This window comes from Bombina bombina, chromosome 6, assembly GCF_027579735.1.
Source record: "Bombina bombina isolate aBomBom1 chromosome 6, aBomBom1.pri, whole genome shotgun sequence".
NCBI lineage: Eukaryota > Metazoa > Chordata > Amphibia > Anura > Bombinatoridae > Bombina > Bombina bombina.
This window is the reverse complement of record NC_069504.1, coordinates 443,853,143-443,876,907: the sequence shown is the minus strand read 5'-3', so window position 1 is coordinate 443,876,907 and position 23,765 is coordinate 443,853,143. Positions and strand designations below refer to the sequence as shown.

The following is a 23,765-nucleotide window of genomic DNA, read 5'->3' as shown; positions in this document are numbered from 1 at the left end:
TAGAAACCTTGGAAAGAACTTTGAAATGTATTTAAAATAGTTACAAATTCCTTCAAAATAGTGTATTAAGGAGTCTGAAATAGATTTTAGATAGATAGAGATAAATAGATAGATGATAGATTATATATATATATATATATATATATATAGATATATACATATGTATATATATATATACACAGTATATATATATATATATATATATATATATATATATATATAGATATAGATATAGATATATATATATATATATATAGAGAGAGAGAGAGAGAGAGAGAGAGAGAGAGAGAGAGAGAGAGAGAGAGAGAGAGAGAGAGAGAGAGAGAGAGAGAGAGAGAGATTATATATAAAATAGATGATAAATAAATGATAGGGATATAGATAGATGATAGATTAAATAGATGGATGGATAGATAGATAGATAGATAGATAGATAGATAGATAGATAGATAGATAGATTATAGATTTTATATATAGATAGATATGATATGATAGATTAAATAGATGGATGGATAGATAGATAGATAGATAGATGATAGATAGATAGATTAGATATATAGAAAGCAAACAAGAATATTGAGTTGGCAAGTCTTTTCAGCTAAGAGCTTATTTAAAAACTCCTTGGGCATCCATTACCAATTTATTAATTAAGACCCAGAGAGTGTTTTATTTGTTATATAATTGTAATACATGCATGCGCTCTGAAAATTGATGATATATAGAGTTTAGAGATTTTTGAAATATCTATTTTAAATAGGATCTATTCGTATTGCTTCGAAATAAACTGTAGCGGCATCTATTGTTTTACATAGGACAGTTTGCTAATCTTAGATGTAAAATTTTGATAGTGTATTAAAATATAGTTATTATATTATCCGAGAGCTTATTTTCCAGATCTTCGCATAAAACATTTAGATTTATGATGAAATTATTATTATTATTATTATTATTATTATTATTATTATTATTATTATTATCAGAATTAGTATTAATAATAATATTAATAAGAAGAATATAAAAAAGAATATAACTACTGACAAATAATATAATGTTCCATCTTCACAATTCTTTGCTATTTAATATTTGACTTTAAAAGAAAAATAAGAGCGCAGTTTGCTAATCTGAGTATTTATTATTTCGCAGACAGAGGCAAAATCTCTTCTAAACATCAATCAAAAAAGAATTTGTGTATTTTCTATGTAGATGAATAATTTAAAACATTTCTGGCTAAAAGAAAACCAGATTAAAATCACACTTTAGAAAATGCTGCAGGCAGTTAATATACAATATACAAAAAATGCGTTTCCTATTATCACATTTACAAACATTTACAATAAATCAAATGATATTACTGGAATATAGTATACAATATAGTATACTGATTTAAGGAGTGATGGGGGGGGGGGGGTAAAAGAATAATAAAGCTTATACATATATTTATTTGGTTTAAAACTGTTACATTATAAATAAATAAAAACGATTGACTAGAAAACAAACTTCTGTTTTGTTAAAATCGTTTTATTCACATGCTCTTAATTTTGAAGGAGAAAAAAAAAATATTCACAAAATATAAGTTATAAAAACAATACACTGCATCCTTTTCACAACATCGTTAAAGAACATCCATACATCAACATCACCAGTACCACAGGTGTACAATACAGACAAGAAGTAAGGGAGATTGTGGCAAAAAAAAAAAAAAAAAAAGATCGAATGAAACATTATGAACCTTTATATTACGATTTCTTGTTATTTACTATCGAAAATTTAAGCGATAAATATGCCCAACTTCATATGCGTTTTGTATGCGTTTTAATATTTAAAAATCATATTTATTATATTCATGAAAACAAACCACTGTAAAACAAATAAACTTACATATTAACATCTTAAAATCAACCCACCATGTGTTACCATTTTGTTTTCCCATTCATGCCTTTGAAACAAGTTTCAAAACTGACAAGCAATCTTGAAATATTCTTAGGCTCAAATTGGTTTGTTTGATTCAATCTTGGAGTCGTAAAAATGATTTTATTTGTATTTATTGAGTGTATACACAGCATATTTAGGATACATAGGGAACTAAAAACTGCAGATAAATAAGGAAGATTGGATGATATAAGCATAGCATACATACAGTTGTGAGGGACTACAGGGGTATTAAATAGCCTTAGCAGAAATTCTGGAGTTTTTATTTATTGTATTATCTAAATGGAGCAATGGGGGATACTGTGCCATTATGGAAACCTTCAGAGCTTGAAAACCATCAGTTCTTTAACTGACAAACACATCAAACATGCATTTTAAAACTGTTTATTCAACAGTGGCACACATCTTTGATATTTATAACAGCTTTATATACAAATAACCTTTTAAAGTGGTTAACCCTCGTTTTGATTCCTAATCCATATTTTCTTCTTCCCTCCAATCTCCCTATATTCCTATTCTGCAAATTCCTGTTTTGGGTGGTAAATGATTTCCAATGTCAGTGTAAACCACAAAACAGCTCCCCTTTCTAGCTTGTCTTATCCCTCGACTGTGCAGAGGGCTACAACACTTTGATACCCAATAAATTGCAGCCTTGTTTGGCAGGCAAGATGTTAAAAAATGAAATCCAATATATCTCCATAAACTGGACGTTGAAACTCCTGTGCAAGTTCAAGTAAACACATACAACCCGCATAATCCAGAGAAAATTGCAACTCATCCATGTATTTGATTTTGGTGTCTCTTGCAAACATTTCTGGTCCATTAAGCAAAGTCCAAATGGCACATTTCTCTGCTAGTCCATCAACTGTTATACTGACATGCATTCAAGCTAGATGCTGGGCTCTGTAAACTGCTGTATCCAAAAGTTGAATGTTGCTTGGATTTAAGTCTAAGGCTGGCTAAACTAGAGTTGCAAGTGTCCCTGTAAACCGTGTATGGTGACCCAGGAGGTCCATAAGGGCAAGCAGTTGAAGACATAGCTGAGTTAAGAGAGGACCCACTGATGTTATTAAGATTATTTATATTATTAAGACTTGAATTTGGCATTCCAGGAACTGCAGAGTGACCCATACTTGAGGGCATACTCATTGAGGAGATAGAACTTGGGCCAGAGAACATGGACTGAGAAGACAAAGGACTCATTGAGTTGAAGAAGGTAAAGCTCTTGGTGGTCAACGGTGCAGGGGTTAAACTTTTAGTAGCCCAGTTGTTGTATGGGTAGCCAGCATACATTTCATCATAGGGTTGCATGAGCCCACTGAACTGAGGTACATAGCCATTTTTACATAGGTCCATCTGTTGATTACGTTCTCTCTTCCTCCACTTGGCTCTGCGGTTTTTGAACCAAACCTAGAAAGAAGGAATATTAAAACTTAAGTGAAACGCCAGGAAATAAAGGTCACCCACTGGTCTCTCCCTTCCCTGATTACACTTACCCGAATCTTACCTCTATAAAAAAAAATGTAGATTAGAGGGTCAAAGCGCCAAACAATTTAAATAACACAAAACCAAAAAAGGGAAGTATTTTCTAATTTTATAATTCCAGAACTGGTGAGGAAGAATTAGTGCAACTGGAAATGATAAATGGTCTCATAGTATTAGTTAAGAGTAAAAAATGACCCAAAATGTCCAAGTAATTATTCACATATTGAAACTCTGACTCCATTTGCCCAAGAAAATAATTACATCGATAAATATTAACACTAGAGCCTTTAACAAAATCGTTTGATGTGGACCCTTTGACCTTCTTGGAGACACAAATATTAAATCATTAAATTTAATTTTACCAGGGCATTAGAGTTTTATTTCCATGTTGGATAAATTTATTTAAATATATATTTTTCTCTAAGGAATATAAGCGCCGGTATATTTTCTCACATACTTTTACTTTATGAAACCTATAGAAATTTTTTGCGTTGAAATCCTTAAAAGCAGTTAATTTAGCTTGTATATTGACTAAGTTTTTTTTCGGGTTTATTACTTTTCTTTCTTTATTACTCATATATTTATATACTTCCTACACATGCATATATTTATATATTTCTGATTTACCTTTAAATATTTATTTAAAAAAACACACACACACACACCACTCAGAAAAGATATATATATATATATATATATATATATACATACATATATATATGTATATATATATATCTATATATATACACATATATATATATATATATATATATATATATATATATATATATATATATATATATATATATATATATATATATATATATAAAATTTGTATTATATTTTTTTTCTGAGTGGTCTTTTCTTTCCTGCTTTAAAATGTGTGCTTTTAATTCCTAGCAAGTTTTGCTAGCCCTAGTTTGCACAGAGTATTAATTGGACATGGTGAATGTTTTATCAATACCCTCTTCCTAATAATACATTTGTGTACCAGTTCACCAGCATTTCCGACCACTTATACAGCGTCATAAAAATGCCTTGTTACAGATCATAAAAAATGGGATTGGATTAGTAATGTTTAAGCAAAATCTTTACATTGCCCTTTGGATATGCAGCCTATGCGTGTCTAACTAATTACTATATGCTGCTCTGACCGGTAACAGAGCTCACAGGCATAGTACAATTTCTTAGTTTGCAGAATGTTTGAGTTATTCTTTAATAAAGCTCAGTGCCATTTACTCTTTTTTTACAGGTTTACAAAACACACAGTGTAGAAATGAAATCTTCTCTAAATATTTCCTAATTAAAGTAGTATTTACTATAGTAACGATCCAGGCAAAAGTTTATTTAAAAAAAAAAACATAAAAAACGCATCAATAAATTACCAAAATCTAAAATTCGAATAGAGTTCAGAATTGAAAACAATATTTTACATTCATTTCAATTCATTGATCTGGGTAACTTCATCTAGATATCAAATGTATGTATTAAACTATTTATATTATTTTGAAAATAAATTACATAAAAACTAAGATCTGTATTCTGTATATTAGATTTCAGACGTTAACAGCATCTATAGCACATAATTATTATTTGTATAATAGTTGGTGTAAATTTGTATGAAAACTAAAATACTATCATCTTTAGCAATCAATGGTAAGATGAATATTTTCTTTCCAAGACTTCTTCAATGTGAATTCTATTTACAAACCACAAGCCTCAAAATAATTTATAGATTATTGTGCCTGAACACATAATAGGTTATGTGTAATACAACAATGTAATATTATTTTGTTTATTTTTATTCTTTACTATTATTAAGTCCATGAATCGGAAACAAAGTATTAACATTTACTACCAAATAACTTCCCCATTTTATATATGTACCTGTACCAGGCTATGATAATATCATAGCAAAACTATGGCGTGCATATATTTTAATTTTGTTGGATGTGCAATTTGTAGAATAAATATAATTTTGTTGGAATAGCACAATTAATATAATAATATATTTTGAGCCATTGCCTGATAACCTGGTGTGTTTGATATATATACCCATAAACATTTGTGTGCATTTAAATAAGGGAGTACAATGTATGAAAATATATCTTGAATCAATGACTGTGAAAAGACCTAAATAGACTACTCAGTTGCTATTGTTTTGATATGCATTGCTTGTATGTTCACATAAAGGAGAACAATGGTACAGGGTCTATGTAATCAATGATAAGCCAAGTTTAATTTACTTGATTAATATTTATCAGTCATTTATTCAAATGTATATGTGTACTTAATTCTAATTAAAAAAATAGTCTCCAGGAGTCAGTTTGATTCTGAGTTACAATGATCTACATTTTTATTAGTTTGGTGGATCCAGCCCTTTTTGTACTTGCAATAATATGTGTAGTAACCGAAAAACAATTGTTTTATATTTGTTTTTTATATGAACAAAATTACAAATATTATAGGGCTAATTACCTGGGCACTTGTGTAATTAATGTAACACGTGATTTTATACACACAATTGTAAATTTACATAGAATATATATATATATATATATATATATATATATACACACACACGTATATATATATATATATATATATATATATATATATATATGTATGTATATATATATATATATATATATATATATATATATATACAGTATATATGTGTGTGTGTGTGTATATATTCTGTTAATTTGTAGTGGGTAGGTTATACAGAAGAGTGAAATTTAGTTTAAAGTGCACTTGCTCAATGTGATAACATAACATGTAATCGCAAACACTGTTTACATTTTATTTTGTTGATTGTAACAATGTAATTAACCTTGTGCACCCGCACAAATACCTACAACCTTATAAAGGAATAACCAGGTAGACACCCCACAATGTATCCATTATAAATCGAAAATTCAGGGAATCAAATGTGTATGTTTATGAATTTGCATTGTAAATACGACGTTATTTATAAATGTATTGATCGATGGAGGATTGAACTAGCAATACTATAAAGCATTCATTGTAAAATATAAAATCACAACCAAGTATGAAACGTAAAACAGAATACAGAGAGGGAATTTCCTTCTTCTCTTCTTCAATAACTGTCAATTTAACATAAACAAACAATAAACAAATTGTTCTAACCCTGTTCTGTTTAAGGCTATTACTGTGTCTACATAGTTGGCTCTTGTTAGTTTAAGTGATTTCCATATTAACGGGATGTTTTGCATCTTGTAAATAAATATTAGACTGAATAACTGATTTTTTTTAGACTTTGCTCTGTTGTGTGTGTTTGTTTGTTTGTATGTGTGTGTGTGTATGTGTATCTGTGTGGTGTGCATGTGTGTGTGGTGTGTGTGCATATGTGTTTGTGTATGTGTATCTGTATGGTGTGCATGTGTGTATATGTGTGTGTGGTGAGTGTGTCTATGTGTGTGGTGTGTGTGCATATGTGTGTGTGGTGTGTGTGTATATGTGTGTGGTGTGTATGTGAGTGTGCATATGTGTGTGTGTGTGTATGTGTGTGTGGTGTGTGTGTATGTGTGTATGTGGTGTTTGTGTGTATATGTGTGTATGATGTGTGTGTATGTGTCGGATGTGTGTGCATGTGTGTGTTTGTATGTGTGTATGGTTTGTTTGTATGTATGTGTATGTGTGTGGTATGTTTGTGTATGTGTGTCTGCCTTTTTCACATTGTGAGTTTGTGTATCAGTTTATCTGCTTGTTTTTGTACTTTTCTTTTTTGAGCATCGATTTGTATTTGTGTCTGCTTATATTTGCAATTATGCATATATAGGTATGTGTGTTTTAATGTTCTTCAGACTTACAACACATTATTTTTTAAGCGTTCATTATTTGTCCTATTTCAAATATATGAATATAATCTGATGGTATATGGAATAACAGCATCCCACTGCATCAATGCTTTAAGTACATTGATGTAACATATTCAAAATATCAAAAAATCCCCCAAAATTAAGATCCCTTTACTTTTATTTAACCCCAAAAAATGTTTCTATGAAGATATATTGGCTTACACATTAAATACAACACTTTGCATTACTTGCAGGCATCATATTATATAGAATTTCTTCTTTCTGCCAGCTCTGTGCTGAAAGGTTAACCAATAGCAGCCAGCTTCCTGAAATACAGCATACAACAGGTATGTTCATCTGAAATAAGAAGCTCAACAGAGCCCTCTTTCAATGCAATATAGTGTTTCACTATGTTACTAGTTTGGTACATGATGTGCAAAAATAACATTTTCCTCTAAGTCTAAATTAGCAAAAAAACAAGCAAATAAAAATAAATAATAAAAAATATATAAACCAAAGAGATTGGATGTTGATATTAATTTTCAAACTAATGAAATGTTGGTCGTTTTTAAGTAAAGAGCTAGTTAAAGACACTCTGGCTTTAAAAATGAAAGTATTGACCTTTTTCAGGCAGTTTTAACTATTATTTTTTTACATGCAAATCATTTCCTTAGCTTGAATCTTTATTAGGGGCTATAAGAAATGCACTGTTCAATCTAAGTTTGCCTTCAGGTTGAGTGCTGGGTTTTACTTTTCCATCTGGTCTTTGTTTAGAACCTCAACTATTTTACCCCTTAGCTACCAGAGAGGGCTCAGGACATTGCTATGCAACGAGTTGCAGAACTTAGTGACAGTCATAAGGTAAGTCATGCTTCCCTTTACTGAAATATAGGGAAAAAACTCTGTATATTGATGTAAATCAAATTATTTATCCGCTACATGTGTCTATTGATTTCGATTGGGCAGACAGTATGGCAATGGTAAACTAAGGTCCAAGTGGATTTTACCATATGTCTTTATGATTCTCAGAGACCGTTTATACATATTGCTGCCCCAAACAATGCAACACCTTGTAAAACAGTTTGGTATTTAAGAAAATTGGAAAATCTACTTTTAATATCAAGTTCGGTAAAGTAAGGTTGCAAACTCTTTACATGGAATATTATTTAACACGGTATTTGAAAAGCAGAAAGATGCAAAAATGTTTTATTATCTCTAAGTATATATCAAGAGTTTATATATATATATATATATATATATATATAGAGAGAGAGAGAGAGAGAGAGAGAGAGAGAGAGAGAGAGAGAGAGAGAGAGAGAGAGAGAGAGAGAGAGAATTTTAACAAAGAATCCCCGTTAAAGAAAATGCCTAACAGTAATAATAATAATATTGTGTATAACACATTGTGTATGTGTTAAAAATCTTTATTTTAAAATTAAAAGTAATTATTGCGCTTTGTGGGAATGGTCTATTTACAGAACTTTTGTCTGTTTGAGTATTTTAGCACATAAGATTTATTTTTGTAAAAATGTCCTCTAAACGTTGTATGATTACATAATAATATTATGTGCAGTGTTGTCCAGTATATAGCGCTATCCACTGTTCCACTCTATCAGGTTAACATATTGATAACATTAAAATATAATTTGGAAATGCTTATAGTAAATTAAACTGCTTTCATATATATATTTAATGAGCATTATATTAATTTAAAATTGAACAAGAAATAATTTCAGTAGAGCAAGCGAAAATACTAATGACTGCATACAACCCAGCCATTTAATTTTAGACATAATATTTTATATAATAAAAACATCCCTGACTAATTGAAGGATAGAAAATTATTTTTGTATACTATTTCACAAAGGGTTATTTTGCTACAAAAAAAAAAGGAAATGCAAATGCACAGGGGATCAATATTTTAGGAATAAAAATATATCTTCTTGCCCAATAATTTGATTAGTAATCGGTCTGCTAAACTTCTGCAGCTTATGTTGCTAAAACTCCCAGTAACAAGCACCCTTGTATCAATATTGTTAGCAACAAAGTTGTAAAATATGTCAGCAGAAGTGTTTCCTACTGAGGAGTGAGGCGAGTGTGGCCGTAACAGGAACTTTAAACCCCACAATATTGCTCCCCTATTGCCCTATTAAAGGAAATAAATACACTAAATTATTTTGACGTGAGATTATATTCTGCTACTTCTCAAAGAACCTTTACAACAACAATTACCACAATTAATAAATTTAACAAACAAAAACAATAGAACAAATTTGATGTAAAATGAATCGATTGGAATAGATGGATTAAAGTTGTGAGTGGTGAATCTAGTAAATGACTGAGCTAATAATTCAGGCCTAATGCCAGGGCTGCGGCACTTACCCTGACTCTGGCCTCTGTGAGGTTGGTCCACACTGCGATCTCCTCTCTCATGCTCATGTCAGGATAGCGGTTCCTCTGGAAAGTGGCTTCCAGCTCCTGGAGCTGCTGGCTGGTGAAATGGGTTCTTTGCCTCCTCTGCTTCTTTTTCTTGGATGGATCTTCCACGTTTCCATCCTCACTCTTTTGTTCAACACTTCTGTCTTTTTCTAGGGAAAATAAATAAATAAATAAAAACAGAGAAAGACAAGAGGCCCCCAGATATGTCCAGAATTTAGGGAGATGAAGAAAGGTTTCTACATTAATTTACAACTAAATATCTGAAGAGCTTGGCCACCTAAAAATAAACCCTCGGTTATTTCTTGTAGGTTGTTTATAGCAAAGCTGTGCTATTTGATGAGCCTATTACTAAATACTGTTATTTAAAGTTAACTATGGAAAGATTTTATATACGACAAGCTAACAAAAAAAAAATTATTACCTAGAAACATACAGAAGAGAAACTGTAAATATTATTTAAAGAACCTATATACAATCTAAGGATACTACAAATGTATCAATGCAGGATAAACGTGTAATAATAATAATAGCAATACTAATACTAATACTACTACTACTAATAATAATAATAATAATAACACTACTGCTACTGATAATAATTATATTAAAGGGACACTGAACCCCAAAAAAATCTTCCGTGATTCAGATAGAGCATGCAATTTTAAACAACTTTCTAATTTACTCCTATTATCAAGTGTTCTTCATTCTTTTGCTATCTTTCTTTGAAAAAGAATGCATCAAAGGTTTTTTTTTTTTGTTTTTTTGGTTCAGTCTCTGGACAGCACTTTTTATTGGTGGATGCATTTATCCACCAATCAGCAAGAACAACCCAGGTTGTTCACCAAAAATGGGCCGGCATCCAAACTTACATTTTGTATTTCAAATAAAGATACAAAGAGAATGAAGAAAATTTGATAATAGGAGTAAATTAGAAAGTTGCTTAAATGTTATGCTCTATCTGAATCACAAAAGAAAAAAGTTGGGTTCAGTGTCCCTTTAAAAATCAATAGTTCACAGAATATGTGCAATAAAACGTTTCCACTACTACTACTACTAATATTGATAATAATTATGTTTAAAAAGTATTTACTATAAAAACCAGTCATTTATAGTTTGAGCCTAAGTTGTTATAATTTTGAAAAATGCTAAACGGCAAGGAAATGTATTTAAAGCAATAATGTAAAGTACTTCCGGTTTGAAAACTTGAATTTTATGATAAATTCAATCAAGATTTTCATTTGCTTCTCGTTATATTCAATATTGTCTAGTAAATTAATAACTCTGAAAATAAACTTTTAACATATATATATATATATATATATATATATATATATATATATATATATATATATATAAAGAGAAAAACATCACTGCATTTGAAGCCTTTGTAATAAAGCAACAAAGCAGTGATGCTACTTAGATTACATATTCATTTCAGTAGCTGCTTTGAATAGGCCACAGAGGGGGGAAAAAACCAAAACAAAAACCCTTTGGGATTTTGCTGACATTTCTTTTGGAGGTTACCTAAACTGACCTGTATAATCTTACTTCTTTGTAATAAAATAACGCATATCATTTACCCTGGAATGAAATATTACTAAACCTGTAAACCAAATGGGGAAAATATTCAATATAAAGAGATATTGCATCACTGTATTAATAAAACAACTACAACTAAGGCCATAAAGATAATAATTATCAACAATATATCAGCAAAGAATTTCTCGATTTCATATATTTTAATTCAATTAGGGTTCTTTTAAAACACCAGTCGTATTACAACGCAGGAAACCCCAAAAGCCATTTCTTCTCAAGAAATTCTGCAATGCCTCTCTACCACAAACTGGTTTATTAGATGCTTAACATTCATGGGGTCTTTTTTTTTAGTGGGAGTGGAATATGGGGTGAGGTTTCTCTGATCTTTGGTGTAATTTAACTATTTTCCAAAGGCTCAGCAGAAAACCTGTCTCCTAATTTTGTAAATCTAGTTCTAGGCCTGTCCTTAAATAATCTGCAGCAACAGATGTCCACATATTTCCAACAATCGTTCTGTTGCAATGTGAAATCATATTTGTTTGCTTAGTTAAAAATAAAGTTTCCCAAACATGCCAGTTTTGACATTAACCAAACCAAACAATGGGTTATTTTGAAAATATACTGAATCATCTGCATTTGTTGTTAGCAGAAAATCAGACCGTTTATATATATATATATATGTGTGTGTGTGTGTGTGTGTGTGTGTGTGTGTGTGTGTGTGTGTGTGTGTGTGTGTGTGTGTGTGTGTGTGTGTGTGTGTGTGTGTGTGTGTGTGTGTGTGTGTGTGTGTGTGTGTGTGTGTGTGAACCCAGCATACCTTAAATCTTAAATAGAATATTAATACAAATCCCAATGAAATGGGTACATTACTATTTTTAAATTCATTGCTTGCAATTATAAACCTTATGCTAGAATAATTAAAAGTGGTTTATGAAACAAATAAATGTGTCTTTGTATTTTGAACTTGAAATGACTGTATATACTTAAATAAACAAAAAATAATAATATATATTTATACTGATACTAAGCACCTTTGTACACGTCTGTAATTTAGTAACTATTCGTAATGTAATGAGCTATAACATAGTAATATACCATGACATTTACTTAATTAATAAAAGTAATGTTTTTATTTTAAAACTAAACAAGGCTGAAGTATATAAAATGACTATTTCTTTGTGTATTTATGTATTAGCTTTGGCTCTCATAGTCCAGTCTACGCCCTGCATATAGTACTTTACATGCACAGACTGAGAGATAAATTACCTGGAACTTCAGTATCAGAAGATTCACTGGCAGAATTCTCAATCGGATCTCTGGATTCAGACGTTCTTTGCAAATGGAAACTGGAAGCCATGTCGTGAGTTGGCTGTGGTCTTAAACTCTCAGGCAGCCTTTCCAAATTCATTCCTCCTTTAAAAGAATCCATGACAAACAACTCTGCTCATGAAATGGATTTTTTTTCCACAAAAATCCTACACAACCCCCAATCAAATCCACTTTCTTTCCTTCAAATACTGGTGGCCCATAAATGTGGGTAAAAGTTCCCTTATTTATTCTTCCTCCTCTTAGAAAATGTGCCGATTTCCAAGCAAATAGGTATGAGAGTGCTAGAAATGTGAGTTGTTAACCTGATAGATTTTAGCTAAAGAGATTAAAGAGACCTGCCCTAGTTGAAATGCCTGTAGTTGAGAGAGGCCACTCCCATTCTCTGCTAATACCTCCCTGTCTTGCTAATAAATTGCTATGTGCAGCTCCCAGCCCAACCTACAGTCTGCAACAGTAACTGCTCTCCCGGGCAATGCAGCTTACTGACAGACCCCTAAGACCCCTGCTTAAAGAAACATCATCTCCTTGTTAATATTTACATTTCTAAGAAAACAGTTATGTTATTATTTGTAGATTCATCGTTTATTGTTGTATACAACTATATTTTATGCATAGAAATATGTTTGTTTTAATATTTTGTCCTTAAAACTGTGCCACTAAGGTCATTTTACCTTCTATTATAACTCCAAGCCCATCTGAATAACATGTCTTACTTCAAATATTAGTAGACTCATACAAACACTTAAGTAAATATATACCTGCATACCATTCAGCAATTCATTTCACTTCTGAATGGCCTTCAGCTTCTTTTGTTTCCCACATATTTCTATACCCAGTGCAGGAATTGTTTAAATATTGTTTAAAAACAGACTGGTTATTAGTGCAAATATATATATATACACACACACATAATTTTAAACCTTTTCAACAAAACTGGAAGCGTTCAGCATAACAGTTATAAACATAAAAAATACACATTTAAATATGTACTTGACATAAATTGACTTTTTGTTTTTAATAATATCTTGCATAATGTAATCTTGCACCATGTACAAACACGCATATATACACACACACACACACACATATATATATATATATATATATATATATATATATATATATATATATATATATATATATATATATACATACATACATATATGTATATATTTTTATACACACACACACATATATATATATATATATATATATATATATATATATATATATATATATATATATATACACACACACACACACACACATATAATTATTTTTATACACACATATATATACATATATATTTATATATATATGCTCATGTGTGTAGATAGATAAGATGTATTTTTATTTAGTTACATGATTGTTTGAATGTTCTTTATATGAAGTCATACTTTTAGCTTGAAAATCTTGCTGACGAGTTACTATGCCTCATGTGTCCCTGCATTCGGGGTGTGGTGTTAGCATAGGGATGATAATAATAATTAGCTATGCATTCAGTAAACAAAATGATCACCCTGACCTTTATCCTCAAGAAGCTTTTCATTATTTGATTTGTTAAATGGACAACAGGTCAATAACACTGCAATCCTGGAGTGTTTGGGTGGGAGAATGTATGAGCTTTTTTATACCAGAAAAAACAAAAAACAAAATGAACACTTGTTCCATTGTGTTCTGGATGCAACAGATTACTATTAATGAAATATATCTGAAAATAGGTAATACGTTACTTATTTTCTTCATTCACTTGGTATCTTTATTTGACAAGCAAGAATGTAAGTTTAGATGCCGGCCCATTTTTGGTGAACAACCTGGGTTGTTCTTGCTGATTGGTGGATAAATTCACCCACCAACAAACAAGTGCTGCCCAGTAAACTGAACCAAAAATTGTATGGCTCCTTAGCTTACATGCCTTCTTTTTAAAATAAAGATAGCAAGAGAACGAATAAAACTTGATAATAGGAATAAATTAGGAAGTTGCTTAAAATGGCATGCTCTATCTGAATCACAAAAGACAAAATTTTGGTTCAGTGTCTCTTTAGGAGAAAGAAAAAGAAAGAAAGAAAAACAAACAGAAAAAGTGAAGTGATCTGGATATTTTTCTATAGTAGTAAACAAAAATTGAAATTATTTAATAATAGATCTAAATTTAAATTACTGAGAGTACAATAGCTGTGGGATTTATTTGATGCTAAGAATAAAATCAGTAGAATAATATATCAAGTAACACGAGTCTACCAGTGTAATTTAAGAGAGATAAATTAGAATGACATCATGTGCATAAAAAAGTTGTATACTTAGTTGCAATGTTTCTGCTAATCAGACTCAGAAGAATGAAAACAAGGCTGTTAATTTTACACCCACAAAACACAGTGCACAAAACCTCTAGTCAATATAAGGCAGCTTGATGCTTTTATCACATTGTGTGAAACTAAATACACCATCTTGGCTTATCCAAGACACAATGAGCAAATAGCTATAAGAACTGAGGTCTTGCGGCCTGTGCTTGATAAGAGCAGGTGATAAGATAACTGTGTTTGCTCAGACAATGTCTGCTTTTCCATTCTCTTTAGACCTTGGAAGAACATGTTTTCTTCTTTTCTATAAATAAAACTCATGGTAGGCCTTTTAGGTCTATTAACATATATTGTGATAAACAACTGTTTTTTAGATTATTAATTGTGAGAGTAGGCAGCTAAATTATTTAACACATTCTGGGAAAAAGGAAGATGTTGAATCACCACTAGGCAGTGGGAGATTTAACCAACTCGTTCCAAATTACTATGACACTCAAAGGGTTAAGCAGAGCATTGTAGACATATTTGTTCCACCCAAAACTGTCCTGATTAGTGAATTTAAGGTAATCTAAGTAAATACCTCTGCGCCTGGTAAGCTCAGATCCCTGGAGCTATACGAAAATTGTGAAACGTGGATGTTGTCTCAATTCAATTAGGCAAATCCTATAATGCTATAGGGAAAATCAGATAGCACATATAGGGATGGAATAAATCCCCAAAGTATGTCATTTGTATCTGATAACAGGTGTAACTAAGGTGAGAAATAAATAGATAGCAGTTGTTGGTCATCTCAAAACTGGATAACCTGCTAATTTGTACACATAACCATTGTGCCATGTATGGTTGTTTTGTAGGTTTAGTTTGTGCCACGTCCTGTTGCTTTTTAATCTCTTAATATTCTATAAAATGTATATTTTAGTTACTTATATATTTGTTCCTGACTTCTGATTGTAAACTGTCATTAAGCAGATAATATACAGCTACACCCATTTCAAATGGAACCTTTTAGCTGATTATAGAAGCCTGAAATGTGTTTCAAATAGTGTCTGGAATAACATATATGCTCACTAGAGGGAGAGAACGAGCTCTCTAAACTTCATACACTCTTGCACAGAATTCACACTGCTGGAAAGTGCATTTAATATTAAACCAAACAATTGTTATATCAATAAAATTCTAGAAATATTGTAAACATATTTTAAATGTAAATACTTATATATGTATAATAAAACAGACAATGCAAACAATGGAACAATTACAAAAGCAAACAAAGAGTTATGCACCAAAAAAAACCTCACAAAAGCCCATTTACTGGTAAAACAAATCTCGTAAACTGACAAAAGAACACACACTCGCACACAAAAACACACATGAACTGATTGAAGAAAGTAAAAAAAAGAAAAAAAAGAAGAAATTAGATACTCTTATCCTTTTTTATTCAATGTGTGGGATCTTTTTTTTCTCGCACTATAAAATATATATAATGATACTGATAACATTGTGTTATTGTAAATTAAAATAAGAAAAAATCAGTTAAAATAATTAAAATATTTCTTCTTGTATTGCTATATATGGGACCTTGCTGCTTATTGGGTAAGTGGGTAAATAGTAAACTCTACACTGGTAACTTGTATATTTGTAATGTGAATGAAGTATGTTAAACTGAATAAAACATGAATGTGTTTATAAAAAGTTATATGTTGAAAAAAAATGTTTAAAGAAAAATAGTTTAACTTAGTCGTATGCAACTGATCGTGTTTAGAGACTTTTGTACCATATTAATAATTTACTAATTCATTCATTTATAAATTTGTAAAACTAAAGCTATTTAATTAGAAGCTATTGACATATTTAGTTTTTTTTTACTTTATCTTATAAGATACAGCAGACTTTTTTCAGTAGTTAATGCTTTTAGAAATAATTGTCTAATACATTTACATAATGTTGTAAATTTATTTTCTCTTCATTTTCTTTGCACAAAAATATTGTGATTAGTTTTGAAGTTTCGTGACTGCATCAATGTAAAAAATAAATTTCCATTCTGTATGAAATAATCTATCGTGAAAACATTCAAACCTAACATACTTAATAAAGTCAACATTTTGTTACATTATACTATTTAAAGTTACAGATGAGAAATTTGAGTTATTTATTTGAGCAATACCATATAGTAATGCAAATTGATCAAAACCATTTCATATTTCGAGAATATTTCCTTTTGAGTCCTTTCTAATCTGTAAATACATTACTCATTTTAATATTAAAACTGATAAATAACAAATCACATTTACATCCTAATATGTTTTATTTCATAAGTTCTCTTTCAGATGTAATAAAAAAAGAGGAATTGATTCATCATCTCCAAATGTAATATCAAAAGAGAGGGCCACAATTCATGCACATTGTACTAATAATGCAAAGACAGGTCCTGTTTTTCATTAAAATATCAGTGTAGATAATGTGTGTAAAACAAATCATATTGTTGCGAACCACTAAGCATGTATCTGTATATTATTATCTAATACAAAGAACATTATGCGTTTCTTTCACAATGTTCTGCTTGGCTACAAGACAGAAAAGCTATAGCTTTTTAGACCGAATTGACTATTTTACAACTCTTTGTATAGATGCAATAAAATTTAGTAAATGCTGTTTATAGTATATGCACACTCTTGTGTGTGGTGGTGTGTGTTTGGGGGGTGCACAAGTGTGTGTGTGTGTGTGGGGGGGTGCACACGTGTGTCAATAGCATAGCCTTCCATATATGTACATAAAATAATACACAAATATATATCTAATCTATCTATCATCTATATATCTATCACATGAACACAGATATGAGGATAATAAGACTATCAATGATATTCTATAGCAAGACACCAAAAATGTATTGTAATTACAAGGTAAGTACCATTCATTTAAGAAGCAAAGGGGCTGCTATTTTCCAGCTGACACTTTGTCTATATACTTCTTATTTGGAAGGTTGTTTGAAACTGACAGTGCTCCCTTTGTATAGTGTATGTGTATATAGGGATATGACTTAAATAATTGATTAGACTATAACACACAATAAATAATCATTATATGAGTATTGTATTTGGTTTACACACAGATGTTTTGAAATTGGGGTATGAAAATCACACAGGGAAGAGAGTGAGATTCTGTTAATATTTCATGTAGAGAAAATCCATCCACTGCTTTAATGATGTCATCATCTATTTCATATTCAGTATTGTTGCCAGTTAAACACAAAATATGATAGTTGTATAAAAATGACACTCCCATGACATCTCACACCCTTAAAATAACTAATTGATGTCACGACCGATCACCAATTTCCAAAAATGAAATGTTACTGGGTCGAGTAAATGCTAAATTTGTTATTGTATTTGTTTCTAGCTAAAATAATAATAATAATAATAATAATAATAATAATAATAATAATAATAATAATATATTGTTAAAAATGCTAGTATTGCAAGTAGAAGAATCAATCTAAAGTGTACACGATACACACCACACACACACACACACACACACATATATATATATATATATATATATATATATATATATATATATATATATATATATAGATATATATATATATATAGATATATATATATTCTTGCAAACACACACAAACACCCACACACGTAAGCACACACACATACATACAAACAACACACGTAAACTTAAATAGACACACACACAACACACGCAAAACGTAAATACAGACACACACACATATGTATATATATATATATATATATATATATATATATATATATATATACATATACATTGATATTAATCACACACACAAACAGAGACAACAAAACACACACACATGCAGAGAGAAAACCACACACACACACACATACAGACAAACTACAAACACACAGACTGCAAAGACATATACAGACTACAGAAACAAACTCTAACTTAAATATACACACACATTCAAATAAACACGGACATCATGTATACATGCAGATACATACAGACTACAGACAAACACACAATCACACACATTTGCAATCCACAACCTACAGCGATTTAAAAAAAATTATGTAAGTAACAAATTAAAGGCTACAAAATATCATGATGTCTTTTAAAGATTCTTTTCTTGGTAAGATTTTTTGCTACAATTCATCTGTCGAATTCCAAATAATTTGGGTAATTTATTGTCTTGCGATATATAAGTTAAATGAAGGTAAATTGTGTTATTTCTGTTTGTTGTGTAGATGAATTTTATCTAGCATGTCCATAATAGGACTAGTGGACTAAAATGTGACTATTTACGAGTTAATTTTTAGGGGGTAAAAAAAGACAATAGGTGTGTGTCTTTGTACATAATTATGCCTATATGGTGTGTGTCGGTGTTATGTTATGTTATGTCTATGGTGTGTGTGTGTGTGTCTGTGTATATGTGTGTGTGTCTGTGTATATATGTGTGTGCGAATGTGTTTATTCCAAACTGTACTCAATGCAAGTTTTTGTATAAGACATAAATAACATAAATCAATTTAAACAAAATTTCTGCCATTAAAACTGTAAGAAAATAGTAGATTTCAGCCTTAAAAAAAAACTCTATTTAACGTGTTTGCCATATTTTATGATACAATAATGACCTATATGTAAAATTAAAATTCAACCAACCGGTTTAACTTATTTCAACTTTTTTTTTTATAATTAAAATATAATCAGTGATTTATAAAAATTATGGAGTTTTCAAAATGTTTCCATTTACTTGCAATTGTAATCAATATTTATTTTCATTACCTGATATATTATTATATAAGTTACAGATACATACTTCGGATTCTAATATTTCTTACAATGGATTATCAGTGCATTAGCAACTGTATTTTAAATGCATCTCCACAATTTAATTGTTATAAATTAACAAGGCAAACATTTCAAATTGAATGACTTATGTACATGATACATTCATCCCAAGAAGTCAAATTCTTGAACCTAAATGGCTGAAACTATTGATTGTCAGGTGATGACTAATTGTCTAATTAAATTATATATTAAAATACGTTCTACTGTAATTCACAGATAATTATTTTATGAAAATCCAGCAGTCTTTTTGATAGAATTAATGAGTGGATGTGTGAAAATGTATCCTATATAACACGTAATACAAGTAAATTCAATTGGCTGGAACTCCTTATTATATTATACTGGGTGATTTCTGGTCCCTATAAAGTCCCCTACAGTTGAATAATTTTTAATAGACGACCTGTACCTTTATTAACTGCTGTATTGACATAAAACCTGGTGATCTCGTGTGCCTGTAAAACTGATTCATAAGACTCCTGTAAATATGCTGTTGTTATCAAGCACCTTTAAAATCAGTTTGGTTCCTAAGTAAATGTAAGGTCCTCTGCTTTGTGAAATCCTTTCATTTGAGCTGAGCCATGGAGTTACAGGACAGCTGTTGTTCTCAGGGGAAGTAATTGCCGGAAAAGACAGGAAAACGCTTTAAAATCAGCAATCTACAGACTCAAGCAGGGCAATCCAGAGGATCACAACACAAGTGGCATATTACACTGTTGGGAAATAAGTACAGCAACTGCTGTGATTGCTGCTTCCATATTGCCAAAGACTATATATGTGTGTAAACAGTATACATACACGTATGAGCAAAACATAAACACACACATGATATATAAATATATATATATAATATATAATATATATATATATCCTCTCTCTCTCTCTCTCTCTCTCTCTCTCTCTCTCTCTCTCTCTCTATATATATATATATATATATATATATATATATATATATATATATATATATATATATGTATATATTCCCCCCCCCCTCTCTCTCTCTCTCTCTCTCTCTATATATATATATGTATATATATATATCCCTCTCTCTCTCTCTCTCTCTCTCTCTCTCTCTCTCTCTCTCTCTATCTCTATCTCTCTCTCTATCTATCCATCTATCTATCTATCTATCTATCTATCTATCTATCTATCTATCTATCTATATATATATATATCCTCTCTCTCTCTCTCTCTCTCTCTCTCTCTATAATATATATATATATATATATATATATATATATATATATATATATATATATATATATACTGTATATATACACTGCAAAGAGAGGGACTGCACTCATTGGATTTCTTAAAAAACTAACTACATTTTTACTGCACACTACACTCCCAAAAAAATACACCCCACAGAACTTGAGATTTAGTGAATCAAATATTCAGCTGCAACTGTGTTCTCTTTTCCTATGCCTATCTCATGTAGCCAATGTTTTGGCTTTTTGTTTAACTAAGTAGAGCTTTGACCAAGTTTATTGAGATCTGTTTAGACTCCAATAATCAACCCCCCCCCCCTTAACACATTTCCTTTGTGAAACCAAACAGTGATAAATGTCTTAAAGAAGAGATTAATTAGATTTTTGAAGCATTTTCAATGGCTAATAATCGATTTGGTTGAATATGTTTATACCTGGTTACAAGATGTGAAGAACAAATAAAAAATGAAAATTAAAAGAAAAATATAAATGTCCCTCTCTCTAAATTTTAGGTCTGCTATGCCCCTGGGTAAACTATTTATTCAAGTGACATTCCTGCTGTAAGCCTCTTACTGAAGTGGATAAGTTGAAACTAGAAAACCCAGTTTAGTTAAATAAATGTGCAAGGACCACCTACAATCACTTGGTACAGTATTTCACATTCATATAAAAAAGGGGGGAAAGTTAGCAACTGAAATAAAATGATCAACGACGTGTGGATGCAGAGGCACTTAAATTATGAAGTTAATACGTCAGAGTTATGTCTAATTTGGGTTATACAAAATAAAAAGCTATGGGAATATATATTTTAAACACTGACAACTATGTGTGTGTGTGGGCTGGGTGGGGAGTTGGTATAGGGAGAATACCTTTAACTAGTGTGTTATTTTAGAAGTTCGTGAGATGCATAGGTAAAAAACAACAGGAGACAATACCTGTGTTTGCAATTAGTGTAGGCTACATGGTTCACCTATAGTTGTCATTTCTAATATATGTATATGTATATATATATATATATATATATATATATATATATATATATATATATATATATATATATATATATATATATACATGCATGTTAAATATAAATTAACTGAGAAATGAATATATGTTTTAAATCTATACTGAGCAGATTGAATGTGTGAGATACATAATGGGAAAAATAAATTTGTAAATGTTCGGGATGGCTAGTTACAAATATATTACCTCCAAATTCTGATGCTATACTATGATGATAGAAACAGGGCATAAATATGTGAAAATACAATTTTTAGATACCCTACATTATATAGGAGTAATAGTTGGTAAATAGTTTGCTATGTATTTCCACTTATGCAGCATACTGGGTATATTCTAAAGACACAATATTGAAAAATGAAAATCTCTGTAAGGTCAGCGGCCTCATGTATATATCTAATTCGATATTTAAATAAATATTTGTTGAGTTACATTTATTCATAAAATTGTAAAAATGAAGACAATTTATCATTTGTCAAACTGAATGGTAACTTCAATCAGTTACATCTAAACAGTGTCATAAAATACACAGAATAAATCCAATAAAGGCAAGATTGTTTAGATATAAAAGATATATAGCAACACTAGGCTTAGCCAAGAGTAATGAGCTGGCTATTACGTGAATGTAAAAAAAATCCTCTCAGTCCTTTTCAATACAAGGAACATTCAGTAACAGTAAAGATGCAGTGTAATGGGACGGATATGCAGGTAGCCTGTGCCTTCAAAATACAGCTATTAATGGTCAATCTGGCATCTTGTGACCAGATACCAGAGTAATGCCAGCTACAAGCCACAGATTTATTTTTTTATAAGAAGCACAGACAATAAATAATTGAAACTACACATCACCATTTAATAAGTATTGCAATTTCCAGCCCAGAATAGAAGCCGAGATGGTAACATTTATAATAGGGAAAATTTACAGCATTTGGATTTGTATGGAATTCTAATGGCATTAGGTATGGATTTGCTACACACACAAACACACACACACATATTAAAAATCATTTAATTAGCATTTAAATAAATGTAAATAATTATTACTTACCCAAATCAACATAAGAGGGGATGTTCTTTGTAAGACTTAATTCCATAACAGTATTTCTGTAAATAAATCACATCAGAAATAAGGTAAATTTATGATAGATTATTTTCAACATAGACATTGCAACTATATCTTGTTAATATAAGAGTCGGATATTATATTGTGTGCAAAAAATAAAATAAAAAATGATTTCATTGATATACATACATTTACATTTTTTTGACAGAGCAGTGTAATAAACAAATAAAATAAATTGCAATAATATATAATTTAACACTATTTGTAATCCACAGGCATTGGAAAAATATATGTTCCTTGCTGAGCATATAATTACTTAATAGTTGAAAATAATATTAAAAGTAGGTTTACTGGAACAATAATGCGCTCAGAGGTTATAAAACTAGAACACCATGCATTATTCATCATGGTTATAAATAAATATATTGCTCTAATTGGTTGATAATTTTACAGTAGTAGAGTTTTAATTTGAAATTTGTACCTACTTTAGGAGCACATATAGAACTTTTCCGTTCATTTTTTTGTGTGGGAAAAATGTTTCAAGGATAATTGTCTTATTTGGCTACTTTAACTATTATTTTGTCAGTTCATAAATTCTTGGTTTACTCCTATTCATAATTATTATTATGACAATGTAAGCCCAATGAGGGAGTCCTGCAATTAGACGTCTATCCGCCTCAGCCTGTGGTTTGCTTGCTAAAGGAGATATTGATCTCTAGCACTCAGCCATGTCAAATGCTTCTTAATCAAACTGCAGTTCCTTCTGCAATTGTGTTTTTACAGT

General features: G+C 30.4%; 1 protein-coding gene across 1 annotated transcript; it reads right to left on the bottom strand.

Moving 5' to 3' along the window:
* Positions 1-1,497: 1,497 nt before the first annotated feature.
* On the bottom strand, positions 1,498-12,857 carry PITX1 (paired like homeodomain 1). The gene is made up of 3 exons (XM_053719855.1): positions 12,477-12,857; positions 9,618-9,823; positions 1,498-3,339 (listed from the first exon to the last, which is right to left on the bottom strand). Exons 1-3 carry the CDS (start codon positions 12,637-12,639, stop codon positions 2,791-2,793), a joined length of 918 nt encoding a protein of 305 aa, XP_053575830.1. The 5' UTR covers positions 12,640-12,857; the 3' UTR covers positions 1,498-2,790.
* Positions 12,858-23,765: the final 10,908 nt, after the last annotated feature.

Bases quoted from the DNA above. Each gene is read 5' to 3' on its own strand.
- PITX1 (XM_053719855.1), bottom strand. From the start codon at position 12,639: ATGGATTCTTTTAAAGGAGGAATGAATTTGGAAAGGCTGCCTGAGAGT. The intron at 9,824-12,476 runs GTAATTTATCTC...TATTTTCCCTAG, and splicing joins TTCTGATACTGAAGTTCCAG to AAAAAGACAGAAGTGTTGAA. The intron at 3,340-9,617 runs GTAAGTGCCGCA...CCTTCTTTCTAG, and splicing joins TCACAGAGGCCAGAGTCAGG to GTTTGGTTCAAAAACCGCAG.